The sequence below is a fragment of the Urocitellus parryii genome, chromosome 12 (genome assembly GCF_045843805.1).
Source record: "Urocitellus parryii isolate mUroPar1 chromosome 12, mUroPar1.hap1, whole genome shotgun sequence".
NCBI lineage: Eukaryota > Metazoa > Chordata > Mammalia > Rodentia > Sciuridae > Urocitellus > Urocitellus parryii.
The window spans coordinates 3431628-3447500 of NC_135542.1; the positions used below are offsets into that span (position 1 = coordinate 3431628).

Genomic DNA, 15873 nt, shown 5'->3' on the forward strand with positions numbered 1-15873 from the left:
GAGTCTACTCCTTCTTCTGAAGAGAAAAGGAAAGAAGACTGTAGAACAGCATGCTGAGCCACAGCGGCAGCAGCCTCAGGTCTCTTGTGTCTGCTGTGTCTCCTGATCACATCGGGAAGCCCTACTGAGTGGCCCACCATCTAGGTTCCTGCAAGTACTCTTTCTGTTTGCAGTATGACAAAATCAACTTGCAGTGCGTTTCTCAGACATGTCTCCGTCTGTCACGTGACTTGCAATCATTTCCCAATTTGATTCAATGACTTTGATAAGCAGATATCTGAATTTGTACTTAGGGAGTCCGCCCAAATAGCAGCTCTCTCTCCCTCTCCTTCTCCGTGACATCCTTCTTCCCCCAGGGGAAGTTCCCCCAGGACCCGTGATTGCTGCTCCATTATTCACAAGATGAGCTGCCCCTGACCTCTCCAAAGAGCAGGGAGAAAAAATCCTCTGGGGTATAAATGTGAGCAGGAAGCCATCTGAGGCTCGGCCTGACCCTGTGCCCCTGGGGAGCACTCAGCCAGACACCTCACAGCTGTGTCCTCTCAAGTCCTGGAAGTGGTCTGGAGCCTGCAGGGAGCTGGTGGGAAGGCCACCGAGCCCAGCAGGCGTCATGTTATTCTAAATGTAAGACCATTCAGGGTGCAGTGCTGCTGAGCCAGGTCAGAGGTCACGTGGCCCACCCAAGAAGAAGACTGCTACCGATGGGTCAGGCAACCTGGGACTGAGTGGCAAGGCCTTCCAAGATCACCTGGGCAGCTCCAAAGATCCACTTTCCTGCAGGGAGATTCAGGAGGGAACGCCAGGCAAAGAGACACTGGAGATGACATGTCATCCTCAGCCCCACACACTCCTTTAACCACCACCCTACAGAACCTCCAGGGTCCCGCACAGCACCTACCCAGAGAACGAATACAGGAGAAGAGAGAAATGACTAAATACACGAGGCTCTGAAGCCCTAAAAGTCCTCTCTGCAACCTTAGGCTGGGGATGCACTCCGACTTCCTAAGCATCAAGCAGAGTTGCTGCAGCCATCATTCGACACACACCCCAGGGAGGGGTGCCTTGGGTCTCCTCATCTCACATCAGACCACACTGGGGGAGGCACAGCGGCTGTGTCACTTTAGAGACAAGACAACTGAGGTGGGGGGAGATGAGGTCAGGTGCTTTGCCAGGGTGGCAGGTACTGGAAATATTGAGCACAGTCATCTGGCTCCTAACTACCAGCTGGTAGGTTCAGAGAAGCTCAGCAACTCTCCTAGGGGACACAGCCAGAGAGGAACCTGAGCTCCAGTCCAGGCCTACTCTTCACTGTACTGAGTCCGGTTTTTGCCTAAGGGAGAGTGAGAAGGGGAGAGAAGAGTGACCTTATGGAGCACTGCTCCCTGCAGACATCCTCTGCAGTCTCCTGCCAGGTCTCCATGCCCTGAGTCGGCCCTGGGCTCTTGAGAGGAGAGGATATGAGGGGTTAAGGGATATCCTGGCTTGTCCCTACCACTCCTGACAGCCCGAGTGGGCCAGGAGGCAGGGAGGCTGGCCAGAAGCTCAGCACTCAGTCGGCCCCCAGGCCCTGGGCCTCGGCCTCCTCATGTCTAAGATGGAAGGATTAACCTACTGGTTCACTGCGTGACAAGGTGAGCCACCAGGGCGCATGGGGGGAGCTGAGAGTGACAAGGAGCCAAGCCAGAGGAGGTGAGATCAGGGAAGGAGTTATCAGACCTGACCCTGGCCAGTCATTCTAGGGAGACCAGCAGCTGGACAGCTGTGCACCCTCAGGCTTCACAGTGCTCAGAGCACGTGCCTGAGAAGGAGGGACGCGGGGAAGGGCCTGAGCCTCCTCTGCAGAATCCACAGACCCCACTCTTCCTTTCCATTGTCAGCTAACACAAAAGAGAGAGAGCCAGTGAAACACGTCAGGTGCACTCAAGAGCTGAGTGAGGGCTCTGCCCACCCACCCAGACTGGGCATCAGCTACCCCAGAGGCCCCATGAAGGTGTGGATCTGCTCTGCATTTAACTCACCTTCGGTCACAGGAATTTAGAATCAAGCCAATTAGAGGGCACACAGCTGGTGCCTGTCCGGGCTGCTCTTTCTGATGGACGCCTGTCTGCACACACAGCTTCCTCCAACAGCACCACGTCCTACGAGGCACGTGCCCTGGCACAGCCCATTTCCCCATGGGCCTCTGCTGAAGCCAGCCTCACCACGAGAGGAGACTCAGCAGGGGGCCCAGGGAGTGGTCCCTTGTCCACTCGGCTGGTCAGCTTCCGGGGCCGATGGCATGCTGTGTGCACCTTCCTACGGAGCGCAGCACAGTGTTCAATAAGAGCTCAGTATCCACAGTGACAACAGCGGCACCCCCCGTTTTAGGCAGCTATTTCGCTGACTAAAGGATCTGACCAGAACAGTTGCAGAGGAGGAAGAGTTTATGGAAGGGCCCACAGTTTCAGAAGTCGGTCCACAGAAGCCCGGCTCCATTCCTCGGGGCTTGAGGTGAGGCTGAACATCCTGGTGGCAGAGGGCGGTGCAGGGAAGCAGCCCGTAGCATGACCAGAAGGAGAGAGAGAAGTCTCCCCTTTCCAGATACAAACATACACCCCGAAGCCACGCCCCCACCCCCTCCTCCAGCTGCACGGGACCACTCCAGTTACCAGCCACTCAATGGCTATCAGGGGATTAATTCATGGGTGGGTTAAGGCTCTTGTAACCCACTCTTTTCTTCTCTGAGCCTTCTTGCATTGCCTCTCATGTGAGCTTTGGAGACACCATATCTAAACCATAACACCCCTCTCTCAAAAAAACCCCCCCCACACTGGGACCCTTGACACAATGTCCTGCAAACCCTGTGATCCTCATGGCTCAAGGGGAGCTGGGTGGGCAGGTGAAGACTGCACATGCCCGTGGGTCAGCGTGGGTTCCAGATGAGCATCCTCACTGACCTCGCCTGCCTGTCACCCCAGCCCCTGGCCCGCGGGGGCCAAGGATTCATCGATCAGTCAAGATGTTCCGTGTCACAGCCTGAATGGACATACTGGGTCTCAAGGGGCCCACGAGGGGCAGGGCCTGCTGCTGTGACCCTCAGCATGACCCTGTGCCTGTGGGCGTGGAGGAGCCTGGGGCAGCGAGCCCCCCCTCTCTCCCGACCCTGGCCCATGCCCATGATGCCGGTGCTGCCCCACAGGGTGAACACAAACAATGACACTGATTTCTTCAGGCCCCTGATGGCTGAGCCCAAGTCTCATCCACGAACCACAGAATACTGGCTGGGGCTCCTCTCCAAGGGACATCCAGCATCGGGGGGGAAAAAATCTACTGGGGCCACAGTCGGACCTGGGTCGGGCTGGCCTGGGCCACGTTGGATGAGTCCTCAGGCCAAGGGACTTCCTGACCAGACTCATGGGACCAGGAAAGTGACAGGAACCAGGAAGACAGCACAGACCAGAGGGCAGATCCGGAGAGTTTGGGGTCTGGGCACAGCCAGGCCATGGACGGACCCTTGAGCCTGAGGAGGAGGCAGAGCTCACCCTCGGCCACACCTGTGGGGAGCCTTTTCCACTCTCAATAGCTCCACTGAATTAGGACAGGGAGACGGGCTGTGACTACTTGGATCTCTCATCCTTTAGAGTGACCTAAATGACAGTCCCCAGCCTGCTCATGACCTTCAGTAAAGGTCAAACTGCTGAACAAAGGATCCTGGGATCCCAGTCCCAGAAAAATCAGCTAATTCAGATCCCTATGGAATAAGATGGTGCACAAGTCGAAAAAAATATATTTCCTTCCTTTCGCGTGGGTGCTCTACAGCAGACACCAGACCACAAGCCCTGGGAAAGGGTCCCTCTGCTGTAATAACACAGAGGCCTTGGCAACAGGGGGGCCAAGTGCAAGTGAGGACGAGAGGCCAGAGAGAAAACGGGATCCTGCACCTGTCTGTGCTGAGCCCACGACTCTGGGGTCTAAGGGAAAGTGCCAGTGAAGATGCTCCCATCCCACAGAGACTTGGCAGCACTCCACTAATGTCTGTCAAAAAGCCCTGCTGGGCTCCTTCTTCAGAATTCCCAGGGAGCACTGAGGGGTGATCCTGAGACCCCTCACCCACGAGCTGTAGGGCTGAGGGCTGGCGCTGCCTGGAGGCTCCAGGACCACCTTTGGATCAGGAACAAGACTCCTCTCCTGACTCTCTCCCTTCCCTCCTCCCTTTTATTGATAGGGGTCCCCAACTGCAGTGACAGTGGCCTTTGCTGCTTCAGGAGGAAGGCGAGAAAAGGGCTGCCCAGGTGGAGCACAGGACAGCGATCCTGCTCCCCACTCCCCTCCGCAGGTTCTTCTGTCAGCCCTGCTGCTGCAACTGCCATCCAAACTGAGTGTGTCATAGAACACAGATTGCAATTGTCTATGTCATCAGCAGCTGCCAGGTTACCAGGGAGAGACCAGAGCTCTGGACCAGAGCAGTCACAGCTAACAAGGAGTGTGATCTCCATCTAGTCTCAGTACCACCATGACATCACCACCCACGCCTTGCTGGGGTCTCTTGCTCGGCATCTCCAGGACATTGGAGCAAACACCAAGCAAGACCCTGCTGGAAACCACTGATTTCTGCCTTTACCCTCTGGGTATGCGTGCTCCAAGGAGCAGGGCAGTGTTGACCCACCACCACTGAGTCTCTGCGCCCCTCACAGAGCAGCTTTAAGAGTTTAGCCGAGGTCAGAGGGCAGGGTGAGGGTCCAGATCAGATTGCACCTACCCCCCTTATAGAAAACGTACCCGTGTCAGCTCTTCATCACTGTGATCAAACTACCTGGCAAGAACCACTTAGAGAGGGAAATGTTTGTTTTGGCTCATGATTTCAGAAGTTCTATCCATGATTGTCCAACTTGATTGCTCTTGGCCCAAGATGAGGCAGAACATCATGGCAGGAGGGGAAGGAAGAGGGGCCGGGAAGGAAAGAGAAAGGGGAAGGGTCTCAGGGAAGATAAACCCTTCCAGAGGACACCCCCAGAGACCCCACTCCTCCATGCCCCACCTGCCTACAGCTACAACCCACTAAGTCCATTCCAGGTAAGGTGGAGTGGTTAGGTGGCAGCTCTCACAATCCAATCACTTCACCTCCCATCAGCCTTGCAATAATCCAGAAGCTTTTGAGGGACACCTCATACCCAAACCGTAATAGCACCAACAGACCCCAAAGATTGTTTCCTGGGGAATCAGAGCCCAAGGTATAGATGCTGGGAGTTCCCCAGCAGTGGGAAGCTGTGAGGGCTAAGAAGCAGGCAAGCAGTGGCCAGTGAACCTCCAGACACAACGGCACATTCCAGACCCTGGCCCCAACCTGGGGTGAGAACCAGCATTTTTGTGCGTATGCTAGGGAAATTGTACCCCCCTCTGCATGGTTGTGTGTGTGCAGCATGAGTGCATTTGTGTGTTTGTATGTGTGTGTGCATATCTTGTCACCAGTGAATATGTGGAGTTGTGCTGTACACAGGTGTGTGTATACATGGTGTTGGTATGAGTGTCTGTGTGTGCCACGTGTGTAAGTGGCACATTCAGATTAATGGGGCACATCTGCAGAAGCTCAAGTATTTAATTTTTTAAATTAAATACTTGGCTTGCAGACCAACCTCAAGGAGAGAAGACGCAGAACATGGAGAAATGGGCACTCCCACATTCAACCTGTGCAAAGGTACACGGTCATGGAGAAGGCTGGATTTGGAGGAGAGGAGACCGCACCCCAGTGGGCACATCTGCCTGTTCCCGGGTCTCTCCTGTGAAAGGGTGACAGTACAGCAGTGTGGCTGCAGGGCCGTCCCTGCCAGGGCGGGGAGAGCCCCCTCTTCCTGTACTTGATCTGTGCAGTCATAAGGGAGAAACTTGCCCAGTTTCTGCTCTTTACGTGCCACTTGTGGCCAGTTTTTCCAGACCTACAGATAACCACTTCCTTTCTATTCTTTAAACATCTTACTTTGGCTACTTAACAAAGAAACTGTGGAAAACACAATCAATGTCACGTCCAAAGATAAAAGGCAACTGTAGAAATAACACTCACGAAAGTACTCAACAGCACAGTGGGTTCTGGTTCTGAGCTCTGGCCCTTTCTCTGCCCGAAGGGACCTCAGCCAGCCCTGGAGAGACTAAGCCACGGCTTTCCCCAGGACAGAGCCATTCACACTGAAGGCCAGTGCCATGGGAGGAACTTTCTCCTGAGTGGCCGCTACTCCGACACGGTGTCCTTGAAACACACACAGGGTGCCATGCACACATTTATAAGATTCTTGGAGGTGACTCGTGGCAGGCAGTGGGGAGGGAGCCCCAGTTACCCCCAAGGGCAGTTCCAGGGTTGCTTCCTTCATGCTAGTCCAGAAATGAGCTGCTTGGCACCAAGGTGAGGATGGAGACCCCGAGGACCTACCTGGGCTGGCCCTGGGCTATGGGACCTTACCTGGGTGGGTGCAGCGCATGACAGATGAGCTAGCTCCCCGATCCTGGCTGCAGCGCGGGGGTCGCTGGAGCTGATCAGAACCGGAGCGCTGATCTCCATGGAATGCCTGTGGCTAGCAGCCTGCGAGGATTTGTGCGTCACACTGAGTGCAGTGAAGGAGTGGCGTTTCTTGGCATTCTTCTTGCCGTCCACACGCCGCTGAAAGGCACTGACTGCCCCTGAGCTGCTTAGAGTGGGGCCCGGGGCCATGCTGGCCCCTGCGCCAGGATCAGAGAGCAAGGGAGAGTCACAGCCGGATGCGGTGGCAGCAGCAGCAGTGGGGCACGGCTTGTCCATCTCAATGAGCTGCTTGGCTGAGTCGTTGAGCTGAGTAAGAGGGGAGAAGAGAACGGGCTTTAGGAAACAGCTGTCACATGCCACGTCAGGCTTTTCTGTGCTCTCCCCGTCGCGTTCCCTGACAAACCAAGGATGTGTTCACCAGGGTCAGATCTTTCTCACAGCATCTTTTGGCCCGAGTGGTGCAGGAAAAACAGAAAGAGGCAGGAGTGACATCTGTGGGTTATTGATTTATTTAGTGGGGCTGGGGGCCAACCCAGAGGCGGTGCAAGAGAGGCCAGTATTCTACCTCTGAGCTACACCCCTTTGCCCACATGGGTAGGTTTACTAAAAAGGTTTCTAGAGCAGCTCAAAGGCCCAGGGAGCCAAGATAGAGGGCAGGTGGCTCCTCAGACATGGGGTGGGGGAGTTTCACAGGGGCCAGGCACCTCCGTGTCCCAACCTTTTCAATTGACATTTCCAGGACACACATGCAGCAATGCAGAGAGAGGGACCAGAGGTCAGAGAAGACAGGCAGGCCAACCTCACCGCGGCCCCGCAGGCCCTGCATTCACCATGACCGTGGGTTCCTGCCTGCCCTGCACCTCTGGAGAACTCAAGCCTGTGGTCACTCACGCTTTCTCATGGGGTGACTAATGGTGGCCCAGAGCCTGCTCTGGTCAGGGTGAGCCACGGAAGCCCTTTCCAGCGATGACCTCCAATTGACACGACGGTCACGATCCAGACACTGACCTGAGTTGTCACCCAAGAGGATTCAGAGATGGATTTCCCTGGATGGACTCAGCAAGGATTCAGGACCCCACTCCTTCCCAGCCCCCCCACCCAATCCCAGGCCCCCCACCCATCTAGCAGAGTGGATTCACAGTGGAGCTTGCCTTTGAGGAAAGTCTCATTTTGAGAGGGACGTATCTGGAAGTGTGGGATGACAGGTGGAGACCACGAGTCGCCTGTGATTCCCGGGAATGAATCCTCCAGGTGGGCTAGGCCAGGCCTCTCTTTCTGGGCTGGGCCACCTGGGTGGCACCTGAGTGGGCTGCCTCGCACACCCACTGGTGGCCCTGTCAGTACTGGCTGACCCAGGTGTGTGGCATCTGGTGCAGCCTGGGGTTAGGTGACGGGCCAGCTCCCTGTCCTGGTCTGGATATGACATGACCATGCAGGAGTGTTCAGAGGTGCAATGAGAGCTGTGACCTAACCAGCTCATCCTCGCCTGAGCGACTAACCAAAGGGTAACTGTGGGCAGGTGGGGGGTCGCTGGATAAACCGGGTCCCTGGGGGTGTACCCTAGAAGGACTCGTCTTCCCTGGGCCTCTTCCCCCCCCCTCTGCTCCCAGGATGTCACGAGGTAAACAGCTTTCCTCTACCATGACCCCCCGCCACGATGCTCTGTCTTGAAAATGGGTCAACTGACCACGGACTGCAACGTCCGAAACCATGAGCCAGAATGGACTTTTCCTCCTCCAGGGTGTTCTTGTCAGATATTCTGGTCACAGCGGTGAAAGGGCTGACACGCTCGCCATCTAGGATCAATCCTGTCCCCTGACTCCCCCACCTGGAGGGTGCTGTTCACCTAAGATGGCTGAGAGGGCCCCGATCTCCTCAGTCTGTCTTTGGCTCAGTCTAAGTTCCTATCTAACAGGGGGTTCACTGTGACTTAAAAAAGAAAAAAAAAAGACAGAGAACTATGCATTGCGAGTCCCAGGTGGCCAGGAGGAGAAGCGACGCTAGGATCTGTTTGGGATTATCACCACAAGGCAGGTTAAGCAAATGCCACCGTGCTGGGTAAACGATCCTGAGATTCCATGCTGTCTCCAGCACCTTTTCAGAAGCAGTCGAAGAGGCTAAGTAAATGCCAGCTGGCCCTCGGGGTGACCGACCTCCAGGAACACAGAGTTAAATATCAGGGAGCTCTGGACCCCTCTCTGCTTTCTTCTCACGGAACCGCAGAGCTCTTCTGGGCTCCAGCTGGGCCGGCATGGCTCGTCTTTCAGGGTGACATTTGGGGCTCGGGACCCACATATTTCCAGGGCACTGTGACAGTGGGCACTACCACAGACGCTCTGCAGAGAGCAAGAATGTGGGGTGTTCCTGTCCAGTGGCTTCTCAGACACAGCCAGAAGGCTGCAGAGGAGAGCTGGAAGCCTTTGTGGGGAAAACAGGGCCCAGCGGAGTCTGGAATTCAGAGGTGAGAGACGGGCGAGGAGTCAAGGAAAGTCACAAAGTGGGGAAAGATCAAACAGGAAGTGGAGGCCAGTATGGACCCAGTTGTGGACCCCCAGGTCACCAGCAGGAGCCATGCCGCTCCTCTGGCCTGCTGGACAGGTGGAGATGTGGCATCTTGTGTATGTGGTGCCCTCTTCTCTGCGAAGTCCTCTGCTGGGGCAGAGGCCAGGTGCACCCCCACCCAGGCTCTCATCCCCCTGGGGCAGAGTCTGATGTCAGACTTGGCCTAGGAAGGTCCCCTCCGTCCTGTAACAGAGTGAAAGGAGGCTCCAGGTCTCTCTCGGCAGGAGCTACTCCGTGGCAGCGCCTTGCTGAGCTCAAACAGAGGAAGCTCTGCTAAATCAGCACCTGGAGAAGGGAGAGTTCTCCCCACAGGGCCTGGCCCACGGGCGCTCTCCCTGGCAGGCGGGCAAGCAGTCACCTGTGCAGCCTGCTGCCACCAGACCAGCTCAGGCTGGGGCTGCCCTCATTTCCATTACAAATACCTGTCTCTCAGAGGGAGAGGCTCAAAAAAAAAAAAAAAGTGTGATCTCAATCCAGGATTGTTTCCTACCAGGAGGCTCAGCTGTTTCGCTGTACTTTGTGGTATTACTAGTTTGCTTCCTCAGAAGTGCTACTCAAAGAACAGCAGGGCACCAGTGCCCTCTCACAGCCCTTTGTGGGGCTCCCTGAGTACCCAGGCCTGCACTCCTGGACCTGGAGTTCCCGCTGCTGTTCCCCAGGGCCCAGAGGGACAAGGGAGGCAAGAAGCAGGATGCCTTCCGTCCATGGGCATCAGGCATGTCTCACACCACCTCCATGCGTCTCCCTGGACAGAATCGACTTTCTCCCCAGAGAAGCACAGCGAGTGCTCAGTTGGCCCGTGGCTCTGTGAAGTTGGCATTGGAGAGTTCACTTTCTCATGGATATGCCATAACTGGTGGATGGATATGAGTGATTTCCAGTCCTGGGTAATTAAAAATAAAGCTACTGTGGATAATAATAATAAATTCTGTTTTCAGAACCAGGGAATCCAGGCACCAGCAGGTTGGTACACACACCCAGGAATCCTGGGTCACCATATGAATGATGGTCTGAATTCCAGGTTTCTGTTGTCAGCGGTGGCCATGGCAACCAATGGAACCGCTTAGCAGTGCCATGTGTCACCTCACAAATAACCACGCTGCACCCCCTGAATGACGGAGAGCTGGGGGAGGGGCAGCCTGCCTTTTCCCTCTTACCCTTAAAAATCCAGGCCCGTGGTGGGTGCCAGAAGTGAGAGCAAATAAACCTCCCCTAAAGCTAGGTGGTTTCAAGAACCCAGAGGAGAAATAACGCCTTCCGCCTCCAAGCAGTAGCTCTCCCCATTTCCCAAGTGCTGGCGCCCTTGACATCCCTGCAACAGGCTTGTGGACTGCCATGGAGGACCCTCAGGAGGGGCAGAGGCACTGTGGGTGGATCCTGTTGACTCAACTTGCTGCTGTGACAAGAGGCTTCTTGTTGGAGCCCAGCTGCTTCCTGGGTCTTCCTCCTTCCTGCCACAGGGTCCTTGTTCCAACAGTCGAGAGTGGACTGAGTCTGGGGTTCTCATTGTGCATCATGACACAGGACACTAATGGACCATGTGCCCGGGGCTGGCTGGACTGAGACACACACAGTGGACCCCTCAGATTCTGTGAACCCTACAGAATCGGAGACTGCTGATGTCACTCTGTGACTAGGTCCCAGGGCTAAAACTCATGGTCCAGGGCAGCTGGCCTTGTCTTCCTGACACATTTCCATTATCACATTGCAAAGATGGACCTGCACCTGGTGATCCTGGTGCATTTCGCCTCAGATGGTGCTCCTGGGCCTCCAGGTGCAGGATACCCCCGTCCACTAGCAGCTGCCCACAGCAGCAGCTCCTGCACGGGCTCTGTGAGGAGCTGCCGTGGTTTTCCACTTTGTCCCATTCCAAGTTGGCACAGAACCACACTACCAACAGGCCGCACCCTCTGAGAAGCCCAAAGGCTGTTCTTTTGCCTTAGCATGGCGACTCCAGTCCTGCTGCACCAGGCAGCGGGTATACGGCTCAGTGGCCCAAGAGTCCCGAGAGAGGGGGAGCATGTCAGAGGAGGCTTCCCCCTCCCCTCCCCTCACAGCCAGAATGTTCTGTGCGTGGCTGCTCACGGCCGGCTCTGAGGGGCAGTGTGGGAGGTAGATGATGTCTCCTGAGACTCCACGGGACAGGCTCCTCCAGAAACAACAGAGCTCTGCTGCTCCACCTGCATAGGGTCCTGTTTGTCCAGCGGGCACCTCCAGCCCACACAGGCTTGCTCACGCTCAGATGTAGCCCACACAATCCCCAAAACTCACTGTTGATGTTTTTCTTTTAATGGAAATAGAAGACGTTTTCAACTTCCATATGAAGTAGCAAAACGGTATCAATGACACGTTAAGTCTTGTTGAGTTCATTCACTTCTCATGAGAACTCTCACTAGCACCAGGACAGGAGGTACCCGTCACAGAGTCTCCCTCTATGGGTGCCCTCTGTAGGGCCCAGCCCAACCTAAATGATCCTGGGAACACGCGGTCAAATGTAGGTGGGGAGGTTAGCTCAAGTAGATGGGAACAAGGTAGCCCATAGGGCCAGGATGGTCAGGCCAGGTTTGGAAGACCCCTGTCTGTCAACTGCTATGGTATGAATGTGCATAATGGTTGTGTGTTGGACATGAATCCCAAATTCACATGTTGGTGGTATCTGGAGGTGTGGGAAGTAATTTGGATTAGATGAGGTCATGAGGATAGGATTCCCATGGTGGCATTAGAGGCTTTATAAGAAGAGGAAGAGAGGCCCAAACTGGCACACTTGCTCTGTCTCTGCCATGTTATGATGCAGCATGAAGCCCTTGCCAAATACTAAGCAGATGCCAGCACATATTCTTGGAAGCAAGAGCCAAAGAAACTTCTGTCCTTTATAAATTATCCAGCCTCAAATACTTTGTGATAGCAACTGAAAATAGACAAAGACAAGGCTGTGAGCTCTGTGACTGCATTGCTGTCTCGTGGCTTAACAACCGTTCTTCCATGACTTTGTCTTGCCACCTTGATCAGTTTAGATGTAGTATTCTTCCACAACTACTCTTCCTTTTTAACTACAGCCAAAGAGTCTCTTCTACCCATTGTTAAAACAGTTCCATGGAATCACTGCGTTCTGGGTCTATCTGAATGCAGGGGAGAGGCTGAATAAATAGCTCTCACTCTCAGGTCGACGGTGAGCCCAAGGCTAGCCTGGCACTTTGACATTCGGTCCATGACAGTATCAGAACACTGTTACCCAGAAACCTCTGTCTAATGAGAGGACTTTAAACTGAATGGATAGAGAAATGATTAATTGGAGGGAAGGGGGAGGAATGAGATCGGGCAGCCAAACATCAAACAGCAGAACATGAAAGGATGGTGGGTTGGGAGGTGCCCAGTCGCTAATAGCTAACAAGCAAGATGTCTACACCCAGACCCTGTGTTCTGACTCAGGGCACGGGAAGTGCCACCTCAGCACAGCTGCTATGAGGAGGGGTAGGGCTTGTGACCCTGACCTCAGGGGGGAAAATGTGTCCTGAGACCCACGTCTTCATGGAATTCCAGGAAGCCGCCGAGATGCATGGCGGAGAGCAGGTGCTCGCAGTTTAACAGAGCCACAGGGGACTCTTCTGGGCTCATTATTCAGACAATCGATAGGGTCAGCTCCAGGTCCTTGCTCGGGCTCCACAGGCTGGATTCAACCCCACATGCTGGATTCAATTATTTTAGGTGTGGACTAAAAATAATTGAAAGACATGTGTCTGTACTGAACATGTGCAGACTTTTTTCTTGACGTTTCCCCCCTTAATAATACAGTATAACAGCAATTTACAGAGCACTTGCCTTGTGTTGGTGATTAGAAGTAACCTACAGGTGATTTAAAGTATCCAGGAGGATATGCACAGGTTATATGCAAATAGCACATCATATAAGGGGACTTGAACATCTGCAGATCTTGGTGACCATGAGAGTCCTTGAACTGATCTCCCTCAAACAGTGAGGAATGACTGTATTCACAAAAACAATTGCCTTCCTGACCTTTGTAGATGGGCCAGTTCTTCCCATGTCACCACTGAGACCCTAATCCAGTGTCCTGGTGATGTTGGTCCATGAGGCCATGGATACTGAGGGACGACTGTGCTAAGCATTGATCACATCCCAACTCAGTTGAAGATGCTGGAATGCTATAGGGGAAAAAAATCTGCTCTACACAGTTCCTATTCCAGTGTGCCTCAGAGTGCCAGGGATCTTTGTCAGGATGCTGATTCTGGCTCAGTAGATCTGGGATCATGCCCATCTTCCTGCATTTCTACAAGTTCCCAGGAGCTGCTGCTCCTCCTTGGCAGACCACAATCCAGCAGCAAGCTTCCAGCAGGCAGCCTACAGATAGGACAGCAGCATGGCTGGGCCTCCTGCTTGGCCTCCTCCTCTACCTGCTGCTCCCACCCGGTGGCTGCACAGAGTTCAGGTCATCCTGCTGATAACTGGCCCGTTATTCCTCAGAGCCTCACCAACTTAGGAGCAGATGAAGAATGGCCTTTACCTGCCTGAGACTGTCATCAGAAGAAATCTCAGGAGGTGCTCACTGCCTCATCCAGATGGGCATGCAGAGGCAACAGAGCTCGACTTTGATCAGAGGTGGGGTCAGGGGCACTCAACTACTGAGCCATATCTCCAACCCTTTTGAGTTGCTTAGGGCCTCACTAAATTGCTGAGGCTAGCTTTGGACTCGAGATCCTCCCTCCTCAGCCTCCTGAGCTGCTGGGATTGCAGGCATGCACCATCGTACCTGGAAAACACGTTGTTCTTACCCAGACTGCACCACCAGCCAGGGGGGTGGGGAGGTAAAGATTCCCTCCTGATGCTGGCTTCCCTAGAGTCTTTGAGGGAAAGGCTACCAAAATTAGGGGCTCTTGGTCATTGACTGAGCTGGTCAGAAGCAGGTGGCCTAGTGGCAAGCCCTGGCCAAGCACTTCTGAGATCCACCTTCATCACCTGGCTGCTCACCTGACCCTTGCCAGCCACCCGAGGCAACAGCAACATGGTCTGTGACAGATGAGGAAACTGAGGCTCAGAGAGGTGGAGTGCCTTGTTCTGGACCAGGGGCCTGATGACCATTGCTTACTCCTTTTCTGCTGCATCTCATGGGGTTCCCTTGGGATGCATATAACCTATGCAAAGGGGTGCCTTTCCAATCTTGCTCCATTTTTAGGTTAAAAAAAATAATAATGCATTCATGGAGGCATACATATGCCCTTAGCAACTAGAAGAGTTTGGATTCATTTTAGAAATTCAAATGTGGGTATCTGAATATCAACATTTTGTTGTTGTTGTTAAGCATGACATGAAAATTAGGTCAGCCAAGTCTCACGCCAGAGGTCACCGGCCATGGTTACAGGGTGGAGGGCACTTCTTCTCCCTTTTATCTATGTCCTTACAGGTCCGATGACAATGCCAAATTTTTATTTACCATGAATGCTGAACTCGAGAATACAGATTGATCGTCTCTGGACATGAAGTCTGGTTATGGAGCATCTAAGGTGTCAGATTTTTAGATAATGAATGTCCAACCAGCAAAACCTATGTAAGTATTCCAAAATCTGAAAAATGTGGAAATCTAAAATGTTTCTAGACCCATGCACTTTGGATAGAGGATCCTCAGAGGGTGCTACGGCTCTGAAGTGGCTCTCTTTCATTCATTCAAGAAACACTTCTGTGCACCTGCCACGGAAGTGGCTTCCACCCTGGAGGAGAGCTCCGTCCTTGGAACTATGGATTGTAAAAAGGGTGATGCATACCAGAACAGCACAGGAGTGTGACAGAGACCCACCTGAGGGCAACCAACCACATCCAAGTACAGTCGACATCCCGACTGCTGGCCGGGGCCTGCAAGACCCCCCAGCCCACCATCGGGTGGAGGCTAGGTGCCCCCCATCCCAGGATGGCTGTATTTGCACAGGTCAGGCTGCGGCCCTTCTCCAAAGGGGCCAGAGAACCAAGGCAGTTGTTCAGATACCCGAAGTTTCAAGCAAGACTGACCCAGCAATGAAGCCCAAGGTGGGTCTGCACTGCGCTGCACAGGTCATTGCATAGAAAGGCCTAGAACAGGCAAAGGTTTGGGAAGAGATGATGCCTGAGAATTACAGGAGGGAGAAAGCACAGCTGTCATTGCAGTCGTCTCTGATCGTAGACTGGAGCAGTCCCCACCCCTGTCAGGCACAGGGCAGCAGCAGGAAAGGTGGATTGTGCTGTTTTAGACACGCAAGGCCTGCCTTGCCCACCTCTGGGTGCTGGGCACTCTCAGGGGAGCAGACCGAGCCAAGCCACATGAGGAGCGACTTTGCCCAGTCTGCCACCTGCCCCTGGGTGTCACTCAGGTCACAGTGACACCCACACAGCACACTGCCCGGCCGCTGTCCTGACGGGAAATTCCTGGGAATTGGCAGGCATCCTCTACAATACCCTGCGACATGGAGGTGGGTGAGTCTGCCAGCCCTGGGCCACGCTGTGAGCCCTGCTCCACCCTGTGACAGAGCGCCCAGGAAACGACCCTCACAGCAAGACCACCTCCTCATCCTCAACACCAAGCCCCCGGAGAGTCCCTCAGCTGCCCGGCAGCAGACACCAACACACCCTTCCTGAGCCCCAGCCCTCCCGGGGCCTCAGTCCAAGGTCAAGTCCCCTTCCTCCCTCAGGTCCAGGGAGAACCGAGGTCCACCTTCCTGAGTTCCGCCTCTGGGTACTGAGAGGTGTTTCCTTCCTGTCCATCAATCCTGCTCTCAACTCAGTAGCAAGGACCCTGCGAAGGAAGGCTCCAGGGGAGTCCTGATCCAAATCAAAGCCAG

The 15873-nt window shown here is 54.3% G+C and overlaps 1 protein-coding gene across 1 annotated transcript in view; it reads right to left on the bottom strand.

Annotated features, from left to right (window-relative positions):
* The window catches only part of Sh3rf3 (SH3 domain containing ring finger 3), a 323625-nt gene that overhangs the window by 81727 nt on the left and 226025 nt on the right, over window positions 1–15873 (bottom strand). The window contains exon 4 of the mRNA XM_026379826.2: window positions 6431–6796. Coding sequence (XP_026235611.2) covers window positions 6431–6796 — 366 coding nt within the window. The remainder of the gene's footprint in view (window positions 1–6430; window positions 6797–15873) is intronic.